The sequence below is a fragment of the Danio rerio genome, chromosome 19 (genome assembly GCF_052040795.2).
Source record: "Danio rerio strain M-AB ecotype USA chromosome 19, GRCz13ab, whole genome shotgun sequence".
NCBI lineage: Eukaryota > Metazoa > Chordata > Actinopteri > Cypriniformes > Danionidae > Danio > Danio rerio.
The window spans coordinates 14,115,001-14,141,270 of NC_141039.2; the positions used below are offsets into that span (position 1 = coordinate 14,115,001).

The 26,270-nt window shown below is 35.0% G+C and overlaps 1 protein-coding gene and 1 long non-coding RNA gene across 60 annotated transcripts in view; one reads left to right on the forward strand and one right to left on the reverse strand.

Moving 5' to 3' along the window:
• LOC141379031 (uncharacterized) overlaps window positions 1-11,950 on the reverse strand; it is a 58,977-nt gene extending 47,027 nt beyond the window's left edge. Inside the window, exons 1-2 of the long non-coding RNA XR_015516610.1 lie at window positions 11,865-11,950; window positions 10,865-11,774 (exon numbers count right to left, since the gene is read on the reverse strand). This is a non-coding gene — a long non-coding RNA (uncharacterized LOC141379031). The remainder of the gene's footprint in view (window positions 1-10,864; window positions 11,775-11,864) is intronic.
• rims2b (regulating synaptic membrane exocytosis 2b) overlaps window positions 1-26,270 on the forward strand; it is a 254,049-nt gene that overhangs the window by 46,666 nt on the left and 181,113 nt on the right. For 57 of the 59 annotated variants that reach the window (XM_087294683.1, XM_087294651.1, XM_087294695.1 and 54 more), the window contains one exon: window positions 1,831-2,006. In XM_087294683.1, the coding sequence (XP_087150809.1) occupies window positions 1,831-2,006 (176 nt within the window). Of the gene's footprint in view, window positions 1-1,830; window positions 2,007-11,311; window positions 11,741-26,270 lie in introns of those variants that run through there. The other 2 variants (NM_001443217.1, NM_001443218.1) reach the window with 1 other exon arrangement.

Sequence of the window (26,270 nt, forward strand, 5' to 3'; positions counted from 1 at the left end):
CACAAATATAGATTGACAGATGGTGTCATTTGTAGCCAGGGTCTTCTCACAGACACTTGGGGCTCTAAAAGCGCATGGCTCAAAAGCATTAACGGTGTGTCAGAATTCACTTTTGGCTATTTTAAGGACGGAAAATAATGCTCTGTGCCCCGGCGCATGGTCTAACAGGGTTGTGCTTATTTTTGTTAATGAGTTATGGGTGTGTTTTGAGTATAAGGAGCATTAAACCAATGAGTTTTTCATCTCCCATTCCCTTTAAGAGTCAGTTGTGTCGCACCATGGTGCATTTGCTATTTACATGCCGGACTTTGCAAGTAAAAAAAGTGAAAGCTTTACTAGCGAGAAAACAGTTAAACAGATCGTCTGCGCAAGGATAAAGAATGAGCCTCCTCCATTCGACCTCTTTACTTTCTCTTTACTTTACCTATACTCTTTACTCCTTTACTTTCGTGGAGTAAGAAAATGGTTAAAACTCACTCCACTGAAGACATTCATTAGCCTACATATTTAATTTAGTTTGTGAAGCGCAAAGACTTGTTTCAAAACTATTTATAAATTCAGTTCTAATTTCCAATAAATGAACATCAATAATGAAGTGTGGTCAAAAAACTGAGTTCTTTCTAAACGCACGTCCCTGTGTCCGTGCCCCGGTGACCCATATGTCTCCAAAACCTGTCATGAAAACAAATCTAAACTTGTTTTTATTAAAACAAATATAAATATGCATGTAATGGATACTAGTAATATTATACTAATGCAAATTGTCAAGAATAAAGTGACAAAAGGTGAAGAAGGCATAGATGTAGTGGTGTTTATATGTACAGTAGAAAATGATAATTTTGTATGGTGTGTGTGTGTCTGCATATGTGAATAACTAACCTGCTTTGCGCTGGACTTTAGACCTGCTCTCATTTAGTCAGTGGTGCAGTCTATTTCAGTTCCTCAACAATGCGCCTTCACACACCTCCTTTTTAGAATGGAACAGTCGACAAAGTGGCTTATGGATTTGCTATTTTAACATTCATTCGTTCATTCATTCGTTTTCTTTTGGCTTAGTCCTTTTATTAACCTGGGGTCGCCACAGCGGAATGAATCGCTAACTTGTCCAGCATATGTTTTACACAGCGGATGCCCTTCCAGCCAATAGTATCTGGATGCAAGCTGAGACTGCATCACTCAGCGATGCAATCTCAGACACAATTCACTCAAATTGAGCGAGTGACGTCACTGTGACGGGTAGGGTTAGGGGTGGGGTTAGGTGAGCCCATTAAAAAGCATTGGATGCAGCCCAGATTGCACTGCACCAGGTCTGCAGCCAGACCCATCTCCTTCCAGCTGCAACCTATCACAGGGAAACACCCATACACTCTCATTTAATCACATTTAGTCTACCCAATTCACCTGTATCACATGTCTTTGGACTTCTGGTGAAAATCAGAGCACTTGGACGAGACCATGTAACCACGGTGAAACATGCAAACTCCACACAGAAATGCCAACTTACTCAGCCGGGGGTCAAACCAGTGACCTTCTTGCTGTGAGGCGATTGTGCTACCCACTGCGCTACCGTGCTGCCCAGTATTTAAACATCATGGGGCAAAACATGAAAATTACTGTTGCGCTGGTCAGAAAATTGCAACAAATTACGCTATACATGTCTTGCGCCTTACTGCTCCAGGTATTTGATAGGGCTCTTGGTGTTTATCTGTTTGATACAAAAATGACCAAAGTTTGATAAATGCTGAACATCTTGGTTTTATTTTGTAATGTTATTGCTACCTATTTCTTATGAATTTCTGTATTTCACTAAATTTGTCATCTGTTGTGTAGGTAATGTGGGTATGCAACCTGTGCCGAAAACAACAAGAAATCCTCACCAAGTCTGGAGCATGGTTCTACAGTGGTCCTGAGGGCTCCAGGTCAGGACCGCAAGCCAAAGTAAGGAGAGGCCCAGCCGGAGCATACCAAGACCCTCTCAGAAACGGTTCAGGGATCCCCACAGACAGGTTAGTAAACTACAGTATTGCACTTTGCCTGGCCTCAAGTTCAAATGTTGCTAAGTTTAATTTTGTCGAGAATTGATGTTGTCAAATTTTTTGAAGTTGCTAGTGCACTTTGTATCAGTGAAGATGCTTGGAATTGCTTTGTTATAAAATCCTTTTCATAAATAAAAAAATGCTTTTATGGGGATTTTATATCAAATTTAGACTGATTTCAGATGGGTTTCTGCATGATCAGTGTGATGTAGGATGTTGTGCTGATTTGTAATAGAAAATGAGAAAACAAATTTGTTGTTTGTTTTTTGTAACGTGCATCATAGTAGACTATTTCTGGGATGTATCACCCTCCAAAGTACACTTCGGAGTGAAAACAGTAATGGTTGCCTTACTGGAGTGTTGTTCCAAACTGAAGTGCTCAAAACTGGCCACTTTAAAGGGCCCTTTGGAGTGAAGCATTTTAAATGATACAATTGATTGACAGTCTAGGCAGAGTAGGGAAGTTGTTAGGTGGATGCACTTTGAAAGGGCTCATCCCTATGCTCTAATCCCTTCAGAGTGGCCCTCCGAAGGGATTAGGGCATAGGGATGAGCCCTTCTGAATGATACCCAATGAATAACAAAGCCACAAATGGGACGCTTTATATTGCCACAACAGAAATGTTTAATTTCACTTCAGTCTATCATGACATGTAAAGAAGTTTTTGAAAAAATTTAAGGTTGTGATATAATGCTGCTCTGCTTTTGGTGTTAAGTGTTTTTAAAGGTAAATGTAGGTGTACGCAGTGCGTGTGTTGTTAATTGCTGAGTTCCTCTATTTAAAAAAAAGGAAAAATAAAACAACGTTCAAGATCAAGCCTTAGCCAGGTAATTAAAAGTAACGCAAAAGTAACTCAAAAATAACGTAACACATTATAAGTAACCAAGTAAAGCCATTAGTTACTTTTTTGTGAGCAACTCAATATTGTAATGCATTACTTTAAAAAGTTTCCAGTGATTGGTTGCGGCTGAAAAGGATTCCGCTGTGTAAAACAAATGCTGGATGATTTGCCGGTTCATTCCACTGTGGCGACTCATGATTAAAAAAGGGACTAAGCCGAAAATAAAATGAATGAATGAATAGTCACAATGAATCACGCAGTCAACGAGAGAATGTGTTCATTATTTTAAAGGCAGTGAAGAAAAGGAAAAGGGGATTATAGTCTAAATGGACAGTGATTTAACTTAAGACAAATCGTACAAAACTCTAGGGTCAGAAAGTTCTCAGAAACATTATCCTAAAATATATAATTTTTTTTTATGTGTTTTTAAAGGTAAATGTAGGTGTATGCGGTGCGTGTGTTGTTAATTGCTGAGCTCCTCTATTAAAAAAAGGAAAAATAAAAAACAACGTTCAAGATCAAGACTTAGCCAGGTAATTAAAAGTAACGCAAAAGTAACTCAAAAATAACGTAACACATTATAAGTAACCAAGTAAAGCCACTAGTTACTTTTTTTGTGAGCAACTCAATATTGTAATGCATTACTTTAAAAAGTTTCCAGTGATTGGTTGCGGCTGAAAAGGCATCTGCTATGTAAAACAAATGCTGGATGATTTGCCGGTTTATTCCGCTGTGGCGACTCATGATTAAAAAAGGGACTAAGCCGAAAATAAAATGAATGAATGAATAGTCACAATGAATCACGCAGTCAATGAGAGAATGTGTTCAATATTTTAAAGGCAGTGAAGAAAAGGAAAAGGGGATTTCATGCTGCGTCCCAAATGGCACACTATACACTATGCACTCATGCACTATGTACTTATGCACTTACACACTCAACAGGAAAGTATATGTATGTAGTGTTGTCCCAAATGGCACACTAATGTTTTTTTACTAAGCGGAAATTCAAACCGTTTCCCTGATGACGTTTGATGGTTGCCAAATCAGTGAAATAAATGACCAAACTATCAAATAAAACCTGCCGTGAGTATTGCCGCATTCACCATCAGAGGCGCTATAATCACTCTCGTTGGAGAATTTTGCTTTCACCAACCAAAATAAATAAAGTTATCCAACATGTGCATCCGATAGCTCCGCCCTTTCCGCTACGTAAGCAAACCTGCGGTCGTTGAGTGCGTGAAGTGTCCATCATTACACACTTCATTTTAGCGCCTGAATGAGTGTATCATCCGGGTAATTAAAGTGCACTTAATTTTTTTAGAGTTTTCAGTGTGAACACACTACTTACACTATTTATACTACAAAATGGCGTAGAATAGTGCATAAGTATGCGATTTGGGACGCAGCTATAGTCTAAATCAGGGGTGCTCCATCCTGTTCCTGGAGATCTACCTTCCTGCAGATTTCAGTTGCTACCCATATCAAACACACCTGCCTGTAATTATCACGTGGTGTTCAGGTCCTAATTAATTGGTTCAGGTGTGTTTGATATGGGTAGCAACTGAAATCTGCAGGAAGGTAGATCTCCAGGAACAGGATTGAGCACCCCTGGTCTAAATGGACAGTGATTTAACTTAAGACAAATCGTACAAAAGTAGCAAACACATTGATTTAACCTTTCAATAATCTGTATTTATGGCATGTATAACTCAAGGGTCAGAAAGTTCTCAAACATTATCCTAAAATATGTAATTTTTTTATGGGTTTTTAAAGGTAAAAGTAGGTGTTTGCTGTGCGTGTGTTGTTAATTGCTGAGCTCCTCTATTAAAAAAAAAAAAAAAAAACAACGTTCAAGATCAAGCCTTAGCCAGGTAATAAAAAAGTAACGCAAAAGTAACTCAAAAATAACGTAACACATCACATGTCACCAAGTAAAGCCACTAGTTACTTTTATGGGAGCAACTCAATACTGTAATGCATTACTTTCAAAAGTTTCCAGTGTTGGGTTGCGGCTGAAAATACATTCGCTGTGTAAAACAGATGCTGGATATATTGCCGGTTCTTTTCGCTGTGGTGAAGCATGATTAATAAAGGGACTAAGCCGAAAAGAAAATGAACAAATGAATGAATTACTTTCAAAAGTAACATCTAAAAAAAACGTTATTTTAATTTCATAGGAACTTTTGAATGTTGTTATATTCATTAATATTTCATTATCTGCAAATAAATAAACTAAATATACTACAAGTGCACATTAAGAAGTGCATTTACAACTGTTTCATGCAGGATATGGTTTCTGAACAATGCTTAGGATCATTTGTAGGTAGATAGCATATTAATAGTAAAAGTGATGCTCACAACAACCTTCATGTGTAGGTCTGATCTTTCACTACAAAGCTAGAAGCAGCAGTAATCATTATCTCTGGTCTGACTCATAAAGTGGACTAGCGATCCCGTCATACTGTTTCCAGCAGATCATTAAGGGTCTGTAAGTGGTCCAGGAACTAATGAGGAAAGTGCAGTGACTACAGAGGCCACATCAGCGTCAGACAGACTCGCACATATTGAGCTTAGACAGATGATGATAATCATTTTGACTGCTTGATTTTCCTACACAAGGCAAAGATGGAGCGAGTTCTGTCTGGGCTATTTTCTGAGTGCTGCTACATATGCATCTGGTAGATTTCTTGAATGTTGCTGTTTATTTTTTATTTTTGAAACATGATTGCTGTGTCCTAGAACTGCACGATTCTGGCTAAAATGAGAATTGCGATTTTTTTTTTTTTTTTTTTTTTTTTTTTTTTTTTTTTTTTTTTTTTTTTTTGGCTTAAAATAAAGATCACGATTTTCTCACGATTCTGTATATGTAAAATGTATGGTAAAAACAAACTAATGGCACAACATCGATAATAATATTATGTGTAGGTCTACTGGTTTTTATAAATAGTTCTATTCTACTTATAATAATTATGATGTTGAATTATTATGTTTGAGATATATGCATGCAATCTGTCATATTAGACAAATTATTTCACTGGTAAAATCAGACATTTGCCATTATGAGATTATATTCAACAATATATAGGCTAGAGTAGTTATACGGACATTGTAAACATTTATTTTCATGCACAACTGTGGGTTCACTATGAAAGAAAAAACGTTTCAAATGCTTGCCGTAATCACAATGCGATATGATCATTTAAATGAAGTGCACACTTTTGGTTTCATTTTGACTGCTAAGCGCTTGTTCATACTTCGCGCGCGGCTCCTAAACGATCACTCTGTGCTACAAACAGAATATTCTTTATAACTGTATTACCTGTTCCTCGCAACATATGCAGGTTCTGTTCACTAAAGTAGACGGGCGCGCGTCTATCATTTAGTAGACATCATTATCATTATCATTATCAACATCATTATATGAAGACAAAAATGACATTTTTAGGTGAATTATACCTTACAAGTACATTATGTGACTCATTCGACATCATTCGGAGGTGTCAATGTCTCTGAGCATCGTGTGTTAAACAACGAAAAGACTCGTGCAGCCGCATTTTCTTCTCTCCTGAACTTGAAAATATGATTGACAGAATTGTAGAAATCCTGGATTAAGATCGTTTAGGGGGTCGAATCGAGATTGTGATCTTTTAACGAATAATTGTGCAGCTCTACTGTGTCCTAGGATTTTAGTACATTCAATTATGCTCAGTTTTTCGCAATTCTAAAATACACTACCTTACATTCCTCCCATACTTAAAGTAAACATATTTACAGTTGCTGTCACAACCAATTAAACAACACACCTATTGGTAACAAATATAACCTTTACACAATTACTATATAAAAATAATGGCCCCAAGGAATAACGTTATGGTAATTTATATTTATTTATTAGTTTTTTTGTGTGTTGAAGCGCTTTGTTGTCAGCAAGAATGGGATCATTTAGGACACAAGGTTTATTCTTGCCAATTTGACTGGGAAATCGTATTAAGGGCTGATGTATTAAAGACATTTGTGTAGCATAGCATCTCATTTGATGACAGCTGTATGAACATTACTTGCTCTATTGTAATCGTTTACCATGCTATGTTGATAAGTGATGCAATACATGCTGTTTTAACTGAGCAAAATGCATACAATGAGCATCAAATGGTTATTTATACATCCATGAATATGCATGACATTATATGGCAAGAGAAACAATATAAATGATTTGTGAAAAACGAATCAAATGTTAAATTCCGTTTAGCTCTTTTCTCCATCTGTCTCCTCCACGCAGATGTTTACGACTTGCCAAACTAAAAAACTCAAAGTAAATTTACATGGCAATGTTATTTTATTTATTTTCTTTCCTTTGTTAATGACATTTTTTGTGCATGGACTACTTTCCCCATTCACATGGTAAAGCTGTTTTATAAATCACTAAATGCATTAGTTAATTTAGAAGTTCCACATTAATATTAGGAAGCATATATTTATAATCATTCCAGCACATACTATTTTTTTCATGAATGTAAAGCACCAAAAGATGTAACCTAAGATGACATACAGGTTACTGTACCAGCAGTGCCATGACAGCACAGTAGCACTAATACACAAATGTCCTGTCAACTAACAAATGTCCTGGCATTACCATCGGTATCAATATTTATTGATCAAACCCCATTGTCAATATCAATAAAAAAAAAGATTTGGTATGAAATGCTATAGTTGTCTTGATGACGCATATATGGGAGCGTCACGCACATGAATCGGATGCATTTTCCAGCCGCACCTAATTGACTGGCTGAACTTTTCTGAATGCTGTGAGCGCACCGCAATACATTAGTAGAACTAACTGATCTGCTTTACACTTTGTATGGAATATACACATTTTAGTAATAACGGCAGACTAATTACCTCAGACAAACACCGCAGCGGTTTTTACTTTTCTCCATAAACTTGTATCAGAGCTGCAACAATGGTTTGTCTGTTTGTCATCCTCTGAGAAATCGATTGATGGTCGCCTAGTTACGAGTGATGCCAGGGGAGCTCGAGAACTTGTCACTTAAAGTCAGAATAACAACACACTGAAATGAGTGCTGCATAGCAACAGTGAGGAGATTGTAAATAAAAAAAGGATGTTACCAGAGTGGCTTTTTGGTTTCTTTTCTTGTGCATCCCAGCCACTAGCTCCCCATCTGAATTATTTTTTAGCATAGGGGTAATGTAGTCATTTTGTAATGATGCAATAAGCATTTGAATAATGATAGTTAGTTCCTTTACTAGAAAGCTCAGATTTTATTTATCATAATTTGTTTTGTTTACATAGTTTGAGGTTTACTGCATCATTATTATTCAAACCTTTCAGATGTTGATCAACCTTAAAGTTTTCTTTGATTGTTCAGCTTTTATGCTTTACCATTGCACACACTTTGTAACATTTCATTTAAGAGTTTCTTGAACACTTATGTTTATTTTTTTTAAAAAGAGATGAAATATATTGTTTAAATATTTTTGTTTTTGACTATTAAAACTAGTTGCCTTAGTAATGTTGGTAAATTAAAATAAAGTGAAAAAATATCCTCTATTTCTTAATGGATTGTTTAAAAATATTCAATAATTATCGTCATCGGATAATATGAAACATGGTATCGTGATAATTATTTGTGCAATATCGCCCAGTCCTACTGTCAACACGTTATTTGTGTGGACTTTACTTTTCCGGTGAGCATGCCTTTTGAATGCATACATAAATATATGGGTAGATAAGGGGAATATACATAGAATGTAATGTTGTTATTTTGAACTTTAAGCTAGTCAACGGTGTGTTCTGCTGCTTTGTTACTGCTGTGAGCATTGCAAGCCATTGAAATGAATGGGTTTTACAGTGTGGTGCATTTTACTTTTACTTTTAACGTAAGAGCCTCTTCATATCGCACAGTTATGCTGTGTTCACACCAGACCCAGTACGCACAAATTTCGGTATTCGCTTGTAAATAGACGCATTAACATTTCGAGTTTACTCGATTCATTTGTGCATCAAATCCGCTTTATTAGATTCACTGACCAATAAACATGGATTCGCGTCATGGGGGGGTCTTCTATCTGCCCCGTGACTGTAGCTTCATTGTTAAATGGCTAACATGAATTTTATTGAGAGATCTGATACTGACTAAATGTAAATGTAATGTTTATGTGCTTTATGAAGGTTAAAAAACAGTGTCGATTCATTTGGAGCCATGTCTGAGTCCACTAGATCCTTTCAGAGGTCTAGAGTTCATAAACTCTTCCAGAAACTGCACCTGGATGATGGAAAATTTCAGCAGTGCTTCTGACTGAGTCGAGCCCAGTTTGATCAACTGTTGTCCGGTGTCGGCAAGAATATTTGCCCCCTGGGACACCAACAACATGCGCTACATCATCAACATGCACCTACAAAAGAAAAGTTGATCAAGTTGATACAACTTGAGCATTTTGAGTCAAACGCACATTTAGCACGTCAATCGCACAAAATGCTCAATTCATGTCACTTCATTTGTGCGAAAACTCATCATTCGCGCCACCTCATTCGCGTGTATCACGCCGCAGGATGTCTATTTACTTCTTTTTGTGATTGCTGCTTCTTCCGCGTCTGCTGTGAACGCAGCATTAGTAGGGCCAGAGGACAAGCAAACCAGTGCAAACACTGCTGGGAAGTGAGGTGAAGCATATTTTTGTCAGTATTTCTCTTTTGGCTGAAAACTGAAAAAGCCATTTTTACCAGATAATTTTCAGCAGCCAGAAAATCAGAGCATCCTTAGTGTGAATATAAATATTGCTATATTTCTAACTTTTTCCTCTTGTACCATATTTAAATCTACTTATCCTAATAAATCTCATGATTGCATCTTTTTCTGTCTAAATTGTTTTCCACCTACTAACAGTGAAATTGATACAAGCATCATTTAAAGCTTTATGTTAGATTCAAACTGTAATTTGGTTTATTTTAGTTGCTACTGTAGACATCATGTACAGTTTATATGTAAACTCCACTCCTGTGGTAATTTCGATGTATGTGAAAGAAAAAAAACATCTGAAGTGTTCATAGCCACGTCAACTGCTCTATCTAGGTCAAATGCAGATCTGAATGTATCGTTGTGCTCACACATGTCCAAGGGTTTAATAGAAATACACTCTGCTGTCATTTAGGAGTATGATAGCGTAGATGTTTGAATTCAGATTTGAAATGGTAATTAACTTTGTACTGTAGCTCTAACGAAATGCCTTTTTGTTAATGTGGGCATCTGTTGTTTTTGCTGTCTTCAGTAGTTTGTTGTTTTTCCATGATGGCTTCACGTCTACGGTATTTTGGTGTTTTTATAGTTTGAATTTTGTCTATTAAACAATGGTTCTGCTTACTGGAGAATGGCTTTTAATGTGTACAACTTACCCCGCCCATAACCCTACCCTTCATAGTGACGTCACTAGCTTTATTCAGTGAATTATTCTGAGACTGAACATCTTAGCTTACATGTGCAAGTTTGCAGCCAGATACTATTGGTTCAACGTCCTTGTGGACAAACAAAGTACTGACAACAACAATTAAATATACTTATGAATCGGGCTGCTTTAAAATAGCTTGAGCATTTATAGTGACATAACACAACTGAAATGTGTGCTAATAATAAAAGGAACACAACCCTCTTTTACTATAGTTTAGGTTTTGTTATATTTTAGTGTGATTGGTTATAGTTGTGTGGCGTTACAGTGTGAACATGTTTTTAAAATCACTTGTGAGTTAATTTGTGTTTCAATTATTTTGTAAATTACATTCTTGAGTTTTGATTCCTTGTAGTGATGTCAGAGAGGATGGTGATGATGATGGCAGTCGTGATTAGCTTTTGTAATGAGGATGACAAGGACAAACAGAGAAATGAATAAATAAAACGGGGAAATGTCTGAGAAAAATATGGTTCAACATTTTACCAGTGCTCAGAACATAAGAAATTAAATTAACATACTCACATCTCAAGCTGAAAGAAGATTCGATTTGCCAAGTACAGAGACGCCCTTAGGTTGCCAGATCCTTTAGAAATGCCACTTCTTGAAGTGATTAAATTTGAAGGTAAAAGACAAAACAAGGATTGTTCACAAAGGTGGAACATATATCAGTCGTGCACTGTTGAGCGCGCTCCTCCGGTGCTTTTCGCGTCTCCTGATTTAGACTCCGGCGCACTGGCCGTGTCTCAAAACCTAGTAAGCTGACTGCTTAGACAGCACATTTAGGCATCATATCTCACAAGATTCTGCCTTTCTCCCTGTACTTCTTCCAATCGAGCTCACTGTAACAGTACGCTGTGTCCGCGCTCCCGTTTGCGCATCTCTCACCGACCCCCGTGTAATAAGCCAGTGCGAGCGCGTCAGGAATGATGTGTGGTGTGTGTTGGGGAGAGAGAGAGTCAGTGCTGCTCCAGTTTGTCTGATTCTCCGAGGCGAGACGGTGGCGCATGGACGCAGCTCCAGATATTCCAGCCGGTAAAAATGCAGCGCTGTTTTTCTCTCTCTCTGGCACGCCGTCAGACAGAATCCATCCCCCGCTCCCAGCAGCCGCAGCAGCACCTCAGGAGCGGAGCATGAGGCGCGCATCCATCAGATCTCCGGGAAAATATGGGACTTGATCGACACGGCAGCACGTTGGATGTAGCGGTAGCGGGTCTGTGGGTGTGCTGCTGCTGTTGTTTCCTCAAGTGAAAGACTACTGTGCTCGGTTAAAGGAGGAGGGGGGCAGGTGAAAATGCAATTTGGGACATTGCGACAGTTCTGTAGCTCTTTTCTATCGCATTTTAAGCCACCCCAGAACATCTCGAAGCCGGAGCTGTTGGGACAGGCGCGGAACGGCAGGTGAGACGATCGATCCCCGCTCATCACACTAGAGCTAAACAAACACAGGAATGCATTACATGGACATCCAGTGCTGTAGACTTACATTTGAGTGCCGAAGAAGCCCTTGGGGGTTCGAACTTACGATGCTGTTTATCGCTTAAGATTCGCATGGGTGTTTTATGAGGGTAGCTGCGCCTCCGTGCCAAACGACTTCATTTGATACACTGTGCTTTTTTGCATGACAGAAAATGGAAAGCACTTTATTACAGCGCCCTTGTAAAAGCAATACATTAGGTTATTAATGATATGCCTCAGAAGTATATATTTATAAATTGAGCCTGAAAATAAGTTTAGTTTATTTAGTAATATCTGTCTGTGTGAAAAGCCAAAGCTGTTATAATAGCCTATTATTCATCATTATTGATTTTTGTATATATATGAAAAGACTGATATTATAAAAAAATATATAAAAAAGACTGATATCCTGATATTAAAAGACAATGTAACGTGAACTGTGAAAGAGCGAATGTGTTGTTGGCAGGGAATTTTAATTATTGCTAATTTATTATTACTTTTTTGCTTTTCTTTAAACTGCTTTAAAATTTTTTTTCACCACTTCCACATGGTGTTTTTCTTGCTTCCACATAGGTCATCGGAAAGATGTTTAAGCAACATTTTTACAGTAGGGCCTGAATTGATAGATTTAGATAATGCATTAACAGAATGCAATAATCTTTTTACTTTAATAACCTTATAGTAAGTGAAAATGTCTGTATTCATGTTAGTTCAAAACACATTGGTTAATGTTGTTATCTTTGAAATGCATTAGTAAAAGACATTAAGTCAAATGATGCTGTAGAAGTACACCAAAAAAATGTCTGCAAAATTTAAATAAATAAATCAAATAAAATTAATTGGAACAAACAAATTACATTTAGTAATATTCACCTTAATTTGTTTGTTTTAATTGAGCCCAAATAAATTATTTACAAGCACTTAACTAATTTTTTTTTTAGTAAATCAAAAGAATCCAAAATTTGAAGGAAAAAAAAAAAACATTTCAGTGTGGATTATTTCATGTTAAGTAATGTAATTAATGGGATAGCGCTGCTAAAAATATAAATTTGCTGGTAATGTACTTACCCCCATGCCATCCAAGAATGTGACTTGTCTTTAAACAACATTAAAGACGATCCTTGGTGATTCATAAACTGCAAGCCAATTACATTACTTTTAGAGTTCAAAAACAAACAAAGACAAAATTAATATTCATGGTCGCTTATAATATACATTATAATCATTTGCTGAGGCTGTGGATTGTGAGTTATAATGAAAAGAAATAGTGTTAAAGTGTACCCAGGAGCTATGGGCATTAATGTCTGTGTAGTTTTTTTTTTTTTTTTTTTTTGACTTGCATGTGCAGCATTTTGTTTTAGGGTATCGTAAATTTTTAAAAAACAAAATTTTAGGCCCTTAAAAGTCCTCAAATTCACTGAAATATTTTCTTGTGAGTCTTAAATCATTTTAAACAGCTCTTTATTTTTCTCTGTCCAAGTAAAGCCAACATCCATCCAATCACCAACAATCCATCTCAAGAAAACTTTTTTTATTATATTTTTTATTTATAAGGTTTTTTTTTTATTGCAAAGAGACACAATTTAGAATAGCTGTTCGACATCTTTTACAGCAATTTCTCTAAATCAAATCCCCTAATCTGGGAAAGAAAACTAAAAACAGTTACACAATTCCTCATAATAATACTAACAGAGCAACATATTACCTTATATGATACATTGCACTCAATCAATTTGGACCAAAAGCCAATGTACATTTTTTATGTCATTGTCTCAATAAAAAAATAAACCTTTAACAATGTTAAACTTGTCATAAAAAAACAAGAAATACTACGTTAAAAAAAGTGTATACAACTAGTTTTCCTGTTTCGACGCATTAAACTGTCGCTAAAAATAATTGCATTATTTTATTTTTTATTTTCTTGCCTACCAATCGGGCCATTAGAAATAATCAACAGTGTTTAGCCCTGTATAAGTTTAAAATTTAATTCATAATGGACTTAAAGGGGTCTTGAGAAGTCTTAAATTTGACTTGATTAAACTGGCAAAAAATTGTTTGCATTTTATAATTCATCCAGAACCAGCTAAAAATATTCTTTAATTCCCTGCTGATGACATGTGGTTTTAGTTTTTTAACAGAAAAATCTTTTTTGAACTAGGAGTTAACAAATCTTTATTATAAAGTGCCACCTTTTGATTGTTTGTTTGTTTTCTGCCCAGTTACATTTGTATGAATTGCTCAGATGGTTTTAAGGGGCTGTTAGCATCTAAACACCCTGTGCAAATTTCTGGTAAGACCCCAAACTTTATTTCTGTGTAATAAATTACTTTTAGTAATACTTTTTTTAGCTGATTCTTTGCCTGAGCGGCCTTGAGAGTTTCTTTATGACGCTAATTTAGACTACGATGAGCCTTGAGCTATTTATAGCTCTAGCACAATAAGTTGCTTTGGGAAAAAAAATGTCCTAGTGAGTCATTCATTGAAGTCATGATTTATTAAGCAATATTATGGCATCAGTGCATATGGATTATATTATTACAATGCAAGCGCTGTGTGGATTCATATTCACAACATGCAGATTGCAATCGGCTTTGGGTGCCTTTCACGGGAGGGAGTCTTGTGTTCACAGGACCATCTTGTTAAAGTAACACTTTGTCATGTGCATGTGTCATCTGCATATGAAGTCTGAAGATAATGAGGAAGAATTTAAGACATTATGTTGCATTAGGGAACAGTCCAAAACAATACTCAAAGTGAAATATTAAATAAATATTAATAACACAAAACCAAAAAATATTTAGGCATGTCATGAGCATTTGCAAGAGTATTTTAAAAACGTCAGCCAGAATGACAAGACATTCTCATTTTGTTCAATTAATGAGATGTGCCTTTTTTCAGAGTGAAACAGCCTATCATTCCTCGGATATAACTATGCCCACATGGAATCTGATCTCAGATTACTGCAGATTTTCAGCCCAACATTGAGTCTATTTATTTATGTGTAAATGTGTGTAAAGTTATATTGATTCAGTTAAAATATTTCAGTCATGAAATTATTTTCGTGAATATTATTGACTAACATGAAAATGTTTATATAATTTATTTACAATAACATTTGTTAAGTATTATTTTCTGTCTTTTAGTAGTAATATTATATGTGAGACTTGTTGTTTATTAAATAAGTGGCTGTAATTGAATTTGCATCGTTAACATTAAAAAAAGTTAAAAAGATATTATTTGTTTATTTAATATATTACATTTTAGTTACGAAGCCTAGTTACCCCCCCTCCCCCCCTAGTTACGATAAAAAATTCATTCCACATAAATCCGTAGATTTTTCTTTGCAGAAATAGCAAAAATTGTCTGCAGATTCTGCCTGGGCCTAGATATAACATAATCAGAACCAGAAAGAGCTTTACTGGCAGGTACAGTGCGTCCAGAAAGTATTCATAGCAATTAAATTTTTCCACATTTTTTTATGCTACAGCATTATTCCAAAATAGATTAAATTCATTTAATTCCTCAATATTCTACACAAAATACCCCATAATGGCAATGTGAATTTTTTTTTTTTTTTTGAAATTGTGGTAAATTGAAAATATATATATATATATATATATATATATATATATATATATATATATATATATATATATATATATATATATATATATATATTAGGGATGTAACGGTATTGTAAATACCGTCATACCGCAATATTAAATTTTTTCGATATTACCGAAGTCGCATGACTCGGTAAAACTATAGGTCTTCTGAGAAAATTTGCTCAGGCGAATGAAGCGAACGGGAGGTAGCTGAAACTTCATTTCCCATCAGCCCCGGCGTGGCCATAATCCTTTGCGGTCTGTTGTCGCTACAGATCCAGTAATGCGGAAATGGAGTGTGCTGCTAGTAGCGGAGATGAAAAAAAGATGGAAATGATCGAACCTAAAGCGGGTGTTGTCGCCGCGCGCGTTCTGATCAGCTGTGTTTTGGCGCGCGTATTGTAAAGCGCCGAGGGGGGGTTGAGCGCGCATACTCAAGAGGTGTTGTCGCGCGCCTACTGAAGGGCTGGACTGGACGGAGGTTGTGTCGCGTCGCGGAGGCACTTTTGATCGTTTTGGAAGGGCATTTTCTATCCAAGACTAAAAAGGGCATGTGCACTGCACAGGTTGAGCCCTATGTTTGCACGTGCCTGCAAGTTGGGGAATACCACTAATAACAGTCATGGGGACTGCAGAAACACAGCACACTGTTCAGATTGATGCAGACATTGACTTGTACCGCAAAGAGATCTCTATCTCACTCATGGTTTGTCTTCTCAAGTGGGGGAAAGACAATGCACAACGTTACCCCACTGCTGTCAACATGGGCCAAGTCATATCTCTCTTGTCCCAGAATCCTCAGTCCCAAATGAGAGGGGTTTTTTTCTGTTGCAGGGGACATTGTAAATACCCAGAGATACCAGCTTTTATCAGATTATATTTATATGATAATTTTCCTTTAAACCCATCTCTATCTAAGTGAGTGATTAAATGTTAAATGTGATGAGTTTTTAACAATACTAAATTGAAACTTTATTTTTTTACATGGTTTAATAATTTTTTGTTATTAAAATTGAAGTTCCTGTTTCAAAGCTAACAGATAGATGGCTAATTTGTATGTCATTGACACTTTTGGCACTTTTTTGGAGTATTTTCAAAAGTTTTTTTTTTTTTCCTGTAAATAATTCAATAAATACCGTACCGTGACATTCATACCGAGGTATTACCGTACCGTGAAATTCTGATACCGTTACATCCCTATATATATATATATATATATATATATATATATATATATATATATATATATATATATATATATATATATATATATATATATATATGTATGTATATATATATGTATATATATATATATATTTAAAACACATGTACAAAAGTATTCACAGCCTTTGCTCAATACTTTGTTGATGCACCTTTGGCAGCAATTACAGTAAGTAAAGTAAAAAAAGTCTTTTTGAATATGATGCCACAAGCTTGGCACACCTGTATTTGGATTTTTTTTTCCCTTTCCTCTTTGCAATACCTATCAGGTTGGATGGGAAGCAACAGTGTACTGCCATTTTCAGATTGGATACATTTTTTACTTTAGGATGTTCATTAGGATTTAGGTCTGGGCTCTGGCTGGGCCACTCAAGGACATTCACCGAGTTGTTGTGAAGTCACTCCGTTGATATTTTAGTGGTGTGCTTTGGGTTATTGTCCTGCTGGAAGATGAGCCATCGCCACAGTCTGAGGTATAAATACTTACTCGGGATGCACTGAATAAATAATCCGAATGCACTGTATGTTCATACATAGTACGAATTTGTTGACAGAGCTTCTACAGTGACAGAGCTTCTACAGTGCAGCAGAATTACAGAGACAGGACAAAAAACAGATAATTAATATATAAAAAAATTATAATATAATAATAATAATAATAATAATAATAATAACAACCACTTTTTTATAACAGTAACCACTTTTTAATTGTTTTCTTTACATAGAAGATAGGGAGGGAAATTTATTACCAACAGTAATAGGATTGAAGTGGCCTCTATAATAGGCAGTAAATGGAAGGGGTTTAATGAATAATAATCAAAGACACATGAGATGTATATTTTAGGAAAGGTAATAGTATCAGTGTTGATTGAATGTTGACTTGTAAGGTGCGTTTACGAGACAACAATGTACTAAAATGAAAAAAGTTTTCCATTAATTTTTTTAATATGCTTTGCATATAGATTTCAGCATTGTCAAAAAGTTTCCCATTCACAGATGTGCAGGAATAATTTTTATTTATTTATTTATTTATTTATTTATTTATTTATTTATTTATTTATTTATTTATTTATTTATTCATTCATTCATTTATTTATTCATTTATTTTTTTTTTCAATAAATAAATTGTTAAATAAAGAAATAGTTTTATCTTTTTTTATTTTTGTGCAAATGAAACACGCTTTCAAAAGTTTAGATATAGTAAAATACATAATAAAATACATGAATGAGCTAATCTACTGTACGTCACATAATTTTTCTTTTTTATTATGGTAGGCATTTTATTTCACTGCTTTTTTGCTTATTTGTTTGAGAGATTTTACTTGCTCTCCACAAATCATTTCACTTTTTGGTGCATAATGTTTTCTGATACATAAGAAAAGCCTTGGCAACATTACAGACTTTAATACAGTTGGCCGCTAAATGCTATCTAGTGACAGTCTGCAGACAATTAATGCATTTTTGAGTTTGATGTTGATGAAAAAGAGATTTGGCATTGCATGTTTATTCATTTGCCTTGATAAGAATATTTGTGTCTTATTAAAAAAAGAAAGAAACTTGATTGGCTTTTCAGTAAATTGGTAAAATACATTATTATTATACTTTATGTAATTATTATTATCATATTCATATATGCTTTGTAAAAAATAATAAATAGCTTTTTAACTGTCACAAGAAGGTTGAGTAGATCCAGGATCTGTTTAACAGCAGACATGTTTTTTTTTCCTATTTTTTATTTTTTTACACTAGAGAAGAGAATACAAGAATACACAGCAAACAATGCCAAAGATGAGAACAAAGGAACTAAAACAACATCTGGGCATTAAATAGAATAAATAAGTAAAAAAAAAATAAAGCCTCGGTCAGGACACAAGATTTAGTCATGATTTGGGCATGATTTCCTTGACGTATAGGGTGTCATGGGGAGTCCTAAACAACAAATAGGCATCATGATTCAATCGTTTATTCTCATGTAATATGGCATAGTTCATGACAACCGAAATTATGTCTGTGATACCTCATGACACAATCGCAGAAAGCCTTGCATGTTTGATTTTTCTTCACAACGATTTCAGTCACGTGGGTGACACTGGACATTAGGAGCACATACTTTATCAGTTATAGTCGCAGGTGTTGCCTTTAATACCGTTAATATGTGAATCAGGTCAAAAAATAGACTGCATATTTACTTATGGATGGATAAGATCAATCATTGGTTATGCAAACTTTAACTACTTTCTCTAAAATATTAAAGTTTTTTAAGCAATTTTATTTCACAGAATGGCAAAATATGTAGACAACGAGTCAAGGGAAATATTCTCACAACGAGTTTCTGTGTTCTCTTAGCCTTCCAACTAAGTCTGTTCTTCCGAGGTAATCTGTAAACACGTTCAGTGCTACTAATACATTGTAAAATCCTGTCTTGCTTATTTAAATTACTTGCTTAAGCTAATTAAGCTGAAACTCACCTGCAATGGATGATTTTGTCATTAAAAACAAAAAGTTAAATATAAGTTTCTCTGATTCTGTAAATATTGTATTTTATTTAACAAACCAGTTTGTGCTTTTGGCGCATATAGCTGATTTGGTTTGAAGCACTTTACCTAGGATGTTTTTCGTTATTCTTTTTTGTAGATAACTGACCTACAGAAACTACATTAAAATTAAGATACAAATTATACCAAGCGAAATTTGTTTCAAAGTTATTTTTAAATTATAAATTAAAACTTATATTTTTGTTTGTGCCTGTCCACTAGGCTACTCAACTGTGCGCTCTGTGGAAAATAAGGATTTCATTATGCTTTACTGTAATTGTTGTATCACAAACCTCTGTCATATATTTGCACATTTTTAAATATATCATTATTTTCTAAGATTATGTCTTGAGCATCTGTATTTTCCTTGCTTCTGATGTGCTTTCATTTTCTCCGTAACGCTTGTAGTAAACGTCATGGGATGACTGATTGTAAAAGAACATGTAGTCTGGCACATTTGTTACCCACGACAAGTCAAAGATAAGAAAATATAAGATAAAAAAACATCTAAGAAAAGATAAAATTGCATAATCTGACATGGTGACTTTCATGCAACAAAAAAAAAATGTGTTATTTTTTCGGAGATGAGGACACTTGTGTACAACGTTATCAGTAAGCAAAGTAACAAATGACTATCAAAAACCATTGTAACAACAATTAAAAGCAGGAAACTATTATCTCCAAAATAACAAAAGGATGCTATAAACTTGAAAATAAGAGTCAAGCACAAACTTAACATTGCATTTAAATTCTTATCCACTGTAAAAAATTTAAAAAAAACTTACTTTTTTTTAATCAGATATATTGATTGGAAGTGTACTTTCCTGACAAAAAACTGCAACTTTGAAAAGCATTTTGTATAGTTTAACATGTAAATGTAAGTGTGTATGATGCATAAAGGTTGCATTATATATATTTTTTCTACTGTAAATTTAAACACTGTATGTACAGTAGAGCAATATCTCGACATATTTTTCTCACATTACCCTGTCTGTGCTGTATTTCCTGCCACATCGCCCAGCTCTTACAATTCAGGCTTTTATTTGCGAAAGCCTTATACCCACTTAGCAGCAACCCATCTCTCAATGGACCAAATCTTTTTGTTGTATGCCAGTCTCTGCGCTAATGCTGTTGATATTGCATGTGAGTGGTGGGCTACAGAAATGGAATCTGACTCCCTCAGATGTCCTAATTAATTGACGGCCACATTTCGGCCTCTTTCACTCTGGCTGATTTACTCCCTCAATCATTGATTATTTAGGAGCTCTATTTTCTCTAGTGTACTCTCTTCCCAAAAGCACTCGCTCTGAATCAGTCAGTCCTTGTGCCCAGCTCCTTTTAATGGAAATCCAAACCGATCGATGGACAGTCAGTGCAGCCCATCCCGTTGCGAGCTGGAGCTGTTATAATGTTGGACGAGATGATTTGCTCTTTTCAACTTGTAGAAAGTAAAAAGAGATGCAGCTCCACTGATTTAAGTAAACAAGCTTGATTTGTATCATATACATATCATTTTTATATGTATATATTTACAGGTATGATATCTATGTAGTTATAGATTAAGCAGTGATGCGGATATCTTTTTTTTTGTCATGGACAATTATGATTGCAGTTTTTTTTTTTCTTTTTTTTGAAGCTAGAAACAAAACAAAAAAAAAGTAAATTATCAGTACATGATTTTTTTCCAGAGATGGGTTGCGGCTGCAAGGGCTTTACCTACTTAAAAACATGTTGGATAAGTTGGCGGTTCATTCCGCTGTGGCGACCCCGAATTAATAAAGGGAGTAAGCCAAAAAGAAATGAATGAATTAATGAACAAGATTTTTACTTATTTGCTTAACACAGACTTCATTGTAAACACACACAAATGGTGCATACAGTAACTTAGACAGGTAGTGTATACATATATGTATATATGTTTGTATATGAATAAATAAATGAATAAATAAATGAATAAATGTATAAAGAGAGAGTAAAACATAATAGGATCTTATTGCTTCTACAGTTACATTGATATTTGTTATGAAAGATTACGTTTTATTCTTCATACATCTTCATTTTTCAATGAAGAAGGTATGTAGACATGTTTGGCACACTTTGTTACAATTTTCAGACCACAAACACAGTTTTTTGTGAAATAGACTAGTATTTTTTTACAGAGTGTATTTTTCCGACCTTAAAATAGCAAAAGTGGAATCGGATAGCCCTTAATGCTTTTGCGCCCTGCACTTTAGACTTTGCACCTATATCGTTAAAATAAAGGGCCCTATCATACACCCGGCGCAGTGTGGCGCAAGGCGCGGCGCAATAGTCTTTTGGTAGTTTCAGCTTGGCGCAAGAGTCGTTTTGAGGTGTTGCGCTACGCTGTTTAAATAGCAAATGCATAAGCGCTCATTTGTGCGCCCATAGGTGTTCTGGTCTAAAAAGGGAGGCGTTCTGAGGCGGACCGCTGGCGCGTTGCTATTTTGAGAAACTATAATAGATTTTTCATTAGACCAAAACAAACCCGGTCTAAACTCCGGCGCAGAGTTGTGCCTCGCTTACGCACTGCTTAATACGCACAAGAGAGCAATAGGCAAATATCTTTACATATGAAAAAATGTTAATATTAAGGATATATATATAGGATATATAATAAGAATAGATATAGGATATAAATATAAAGGATTAATATATTACAAAACATATTATTTTCTAGCCTACATAAATATGAAAAATCACTGCTTTTATGTCTTCTTCATCTCGGGAGGCTTTTTCAGTTCATTCATAACAATTTTCTTTTGTATAATGTTGTTATTATTATTAGCAGTATTATTTATTATATCCATATTTATATTTGTTTTATTAAAAACAAGCTTAGATTTTACCCACCTGCAGGTTTTAGGTTTTAGGATATAACTCAGGTTTTTGTGCTCATTTTGTTATTATTATTCATTTATTCGTTGGAAATTAGAACTGAATTTAGAAATAGTTTTGAAACGAATATTTGCGCTTAACAAACAAAATAAATGATTTATAGGCTAATTGATGTCTGTGCATAAAGGTTTCCCTATCCAAGAGCGAAAGTAGTTCCTGTTAACTGTTTGCTAGTGAAATGCTCATTTTTTCCACTTAGACTTTCTTTGCGTCCTGTAAATAGCGAATGCGCTCTTGGCGCGACGCAGCTGTCTCTTAAAGGGAATGGGAGATGAGACTCTAATTGGTTTATTCTCAAAACACCTATAACTCATTAAGAAAATAAACTCAACCCTTATAGACCATGCACCATGACGTAAAGTAGGTTTTCCCGTCCTTAAATTAGCAAAAACGCGTTCTGACACGCCCTGAAAGCGTTTGTGCCCCTGCGTTTTGCGCTCTGCGCATGGACCGTCAAAATATAGCCCAAAGCCCTTAATGACACTTTTGATCAGTTACTGTAGCTTTTATGATGCTTTTGGTCACTTTTGATAAAACAAAAAACACTTTTGGTCAGTTTCAAGAAATAAATAAAATGAAAACTTACAGTATGTTTTATGTACTTTAGATTTTAACGTTGACATTTAGTCGAAAACCCTGGCTGTAAATGAATATGGTGTAAAGTCTAAGTACTCAATCGAGTCTTTAATTTTCAGACACAGTGCAAAATGGAACGGTATATTTAATATTTCCTGAAGAAAGTGTGTGTGAATGTTGCTTACCTGTGCAGATCTCACTGGCACACTGCTAGGGTGCTGTGGGTGTTTGCAGAGGTGTTGCTAAAACAGGCTGTTGTATGTGGTTTGTAAGGTGTCCTGAGTGGTTTATAAAGTGTTACTACAGTATGCAGTTGCCATGGTGTTCTGGGTCCATTAGGTATTTGCTCACTGGTCCATTAAATAAAGGCACACCATTCTTCAACAAACCCTTTTAAAATTACCTAACAGTGTTGGCCTTAAATTTTTTGAGTGTTTTCACACTTGGCAGGCTGGGTTAAATTAAAACGAATTCTTGTGTGATTGAATTTGGCTCATTTCGTGCAGTTCATTTGAACAAACTAAAATATCCGACTGAAATATAAATGCAATGTGGACCAAAGATATCCATGGAACTGAAAGCAGGACATGATGTAAAGATGCAACCGTAAATAGAACAGAATGCTTTTTATTTCACATTATATTGATTTTGCAGATTCCGGTTCAACGCAGGGGCCGGAAACATGTCTCCTTGCAGCAGATCTTACTTGTTTGTATGTCAAACAATGACACTAGCACAGTTTTGAGTCTTTTACACATTTATAAGCTCATCACTAGTAAAAAAAATGCAATGCAATGAGATGTACACATATTCAATGTGTTCATTCATCCCAGCATGCACATCTGTTTACTATCTTTAGGATCTTAAAATAAATGACAGTGTAAATGCTTAGTGAAGGAAGGCTAAAGTAATTGTTTGACTTTTTTGTTCTGAACCAAAAAAATCAAGAGCTATTTTAATGCACAGTATGTAATTTTCACTGCTAGAGGGCGCAATTTGATGATGCTGTGACTGAGTGTGGAATCATTGGAGTTGTCCTCTTCATTTTATTCTACGGGTCTCCTGCAGGAGTCATATTCATGGATGAGCTAAAATAGGGGGTGCTCGATTAATCGAAAAATGATTGCAATCTCAATTCGACTCTTAATTCAGCTTTTCTATGATTCAACCAATTATCTTTCAAGGTCAGGAGAGAAGAGTATTGGCTGAAGTCTTCACATTGTTTTATATACATTGCTCAGCAACACGGACAGCTCCAAATGACATTAAAAGTGTTACATACTTTATTTATAAGGTATAATTCACCCATTTCTGTCTTGATGTAATGATGTAGGCTACAGAGAGGATGTGTGTGTGCCTGTCAATGATGTCCACTTTTAGTGAACAGAACCTGCATTGGCTGTGAATAACAGATAATAAAGTTGCAAATAACGTTCAGCGATCGTTTAGAAGCCGTGTGGGAAGTCACTGCAAAAAATAATTTTTTTACTTAGATTTTTTTGTCTTGTTTCTAGTCCAAATATCTAAAAATTCCTAAATCATGAAGAGTTTAATAGACAAGCAAAACATATTGTCTTGTTTTGAGAAATAATATGCCAATATTAAATGTTTTCCTTAAAACAAGCAAAATAATCTGCCAATGGGGTAAGAAAAATAATCTTACGTCTAAAGAAAAAACAAGATTAATTTGCTTACCCCATTGGCAGATTATTTTGCTTGTTTTAAGGAAAAACTCTCTTAACATTGGCATAATATTTCTTAAAACAAGACAATATGTTTTGGTTGTCTAGATATCTAGACAACTAGATATTGCTTGTCTTGATATAATAATTTTTAGATAATTAGACTAGAAACAAGACAAAAAATCTAAGCAAGAAAAGCATTTTTTGCAGTGAATTGGCAGATACTGTATGTTTTTTTTTTTCCCTTAAAGTGACGGCAGCCATGACATGAAAGCACTTTACCGTGAAAGTGAAACCGGTGCGCACATGATTTAAATTATCATATCGTATTTTAGAGTTATGATTATGACAAGCATTTGATATGTTTTTTCTTTCATAGCAAACACACAGTGTTGAAAATAAATGTTTAACAGTGTCAATATAACTACTCTAGCCTATATAATGTTGAATATAATGCAAGAGGGAATCTGATCATGACAAATGTTTTAATTTGCCAGTGAAAAAAGTGGTCTGAAAATGTTAACGATGACAGATTGACAAGCATATGTCTCAAACATAATAATTCAACTTCAGAATTATGAATGGTTGTATTCTGATGTCATCACTTTACTGTGAATTAACACCAGGACATATTTTAAGTCGGTTCCAGTCCACCATTCCAAGTCTATACAAAATTAAACACACAGTGTTGGGCAAGAAAATAAATGTTTAACAGTGTCAGTATAAGTACTTTAGCCTATATAATGTTGAATATAATGCAAGAGGGAATCTGATCATGACAAATGTTTCAATTTGCTAGTGAAAAAAGTGGTCTGATAATGTTATCAATGGCAATTTGACAAGCATATGTCTCAAACATAATAATTCAACTTCAGAATTATGAATGGTTGTATTCTGATGTCATCACTTTACTGTGAATTAACAACCAGGACATATTTAAAGTCGGTTCAAGTCCACCATTCCAGGTCTATAACAAATAACAATAATAGCCGACCCATTAACCTTTATTTTACATCCATAGAATCGTGAGAAAATCGTGATCTTGATTTTAAGCAAATAATCGTGATTCTCATTTTAGCCAGAATCATGTAGCCCTAGCTTAAGTTTTCAAAACATTTTATCATGGTAGAATGAAGCCGAGTATGGCTGAAAGGCATCAAAACAAGAGTACTGAAAGCTACAGAGCTTTTTTATGCCACAGTCCATTGTTTCTGGTTCGTTCAATTTTGAGCGCTGATTCATCATACTGAATTAGGGATGCTCATTTTGATTAATTTTGATAACCGACAACCACCGCTCGTTAATCGGTTATTAACGGTTAACTGGTCAGATTACTATATATATATATTTTTTAAACAAATTGACGTGTCTATTTTGTGTCTGACACATTAAATATTGCATTTTAAAATACTGATTTATTTTAACATGCTAGCATATTAATAACAGAACATAACAAAATATATATATGTGCTAGGAAATATCTAATGTTCATGGGATTTTCTGCTGTTTTTTTATTTTTACAGTTTATAGGAAAATAAATTAAAGTCTTAACAACAGTAATAGAACATCTTTCATCAACAAGCCACATGATTGAAGCTTCGTTCATCTCTTAATAGCGTGGGCTGAGTTATAGCAATAACAGTAGTGAGCGTTGCCTTATCAAGCAGCACTAATAAGGTCAGGGCAGCTGTAATAGACGAGGTGAAGATAAATCAAGGGTTGGACTTTGGTGTTGGTTTATTGATCCTTAAGCTGAGGTTAAATTTAAATGATGCCATTTAGCTGGCAGGATACTTGTTCTAATAAGACCATTGATCTGTTGATTAACAGCTTTTTGCAACCACTGAGTGAATTCCACCAAGAAGAAAGATCATTTTTAAGCTTCTCTCATGGTCACTACAACAATAAGTGAGTAGAATAGAAAGAAGAAAGAGGTGAT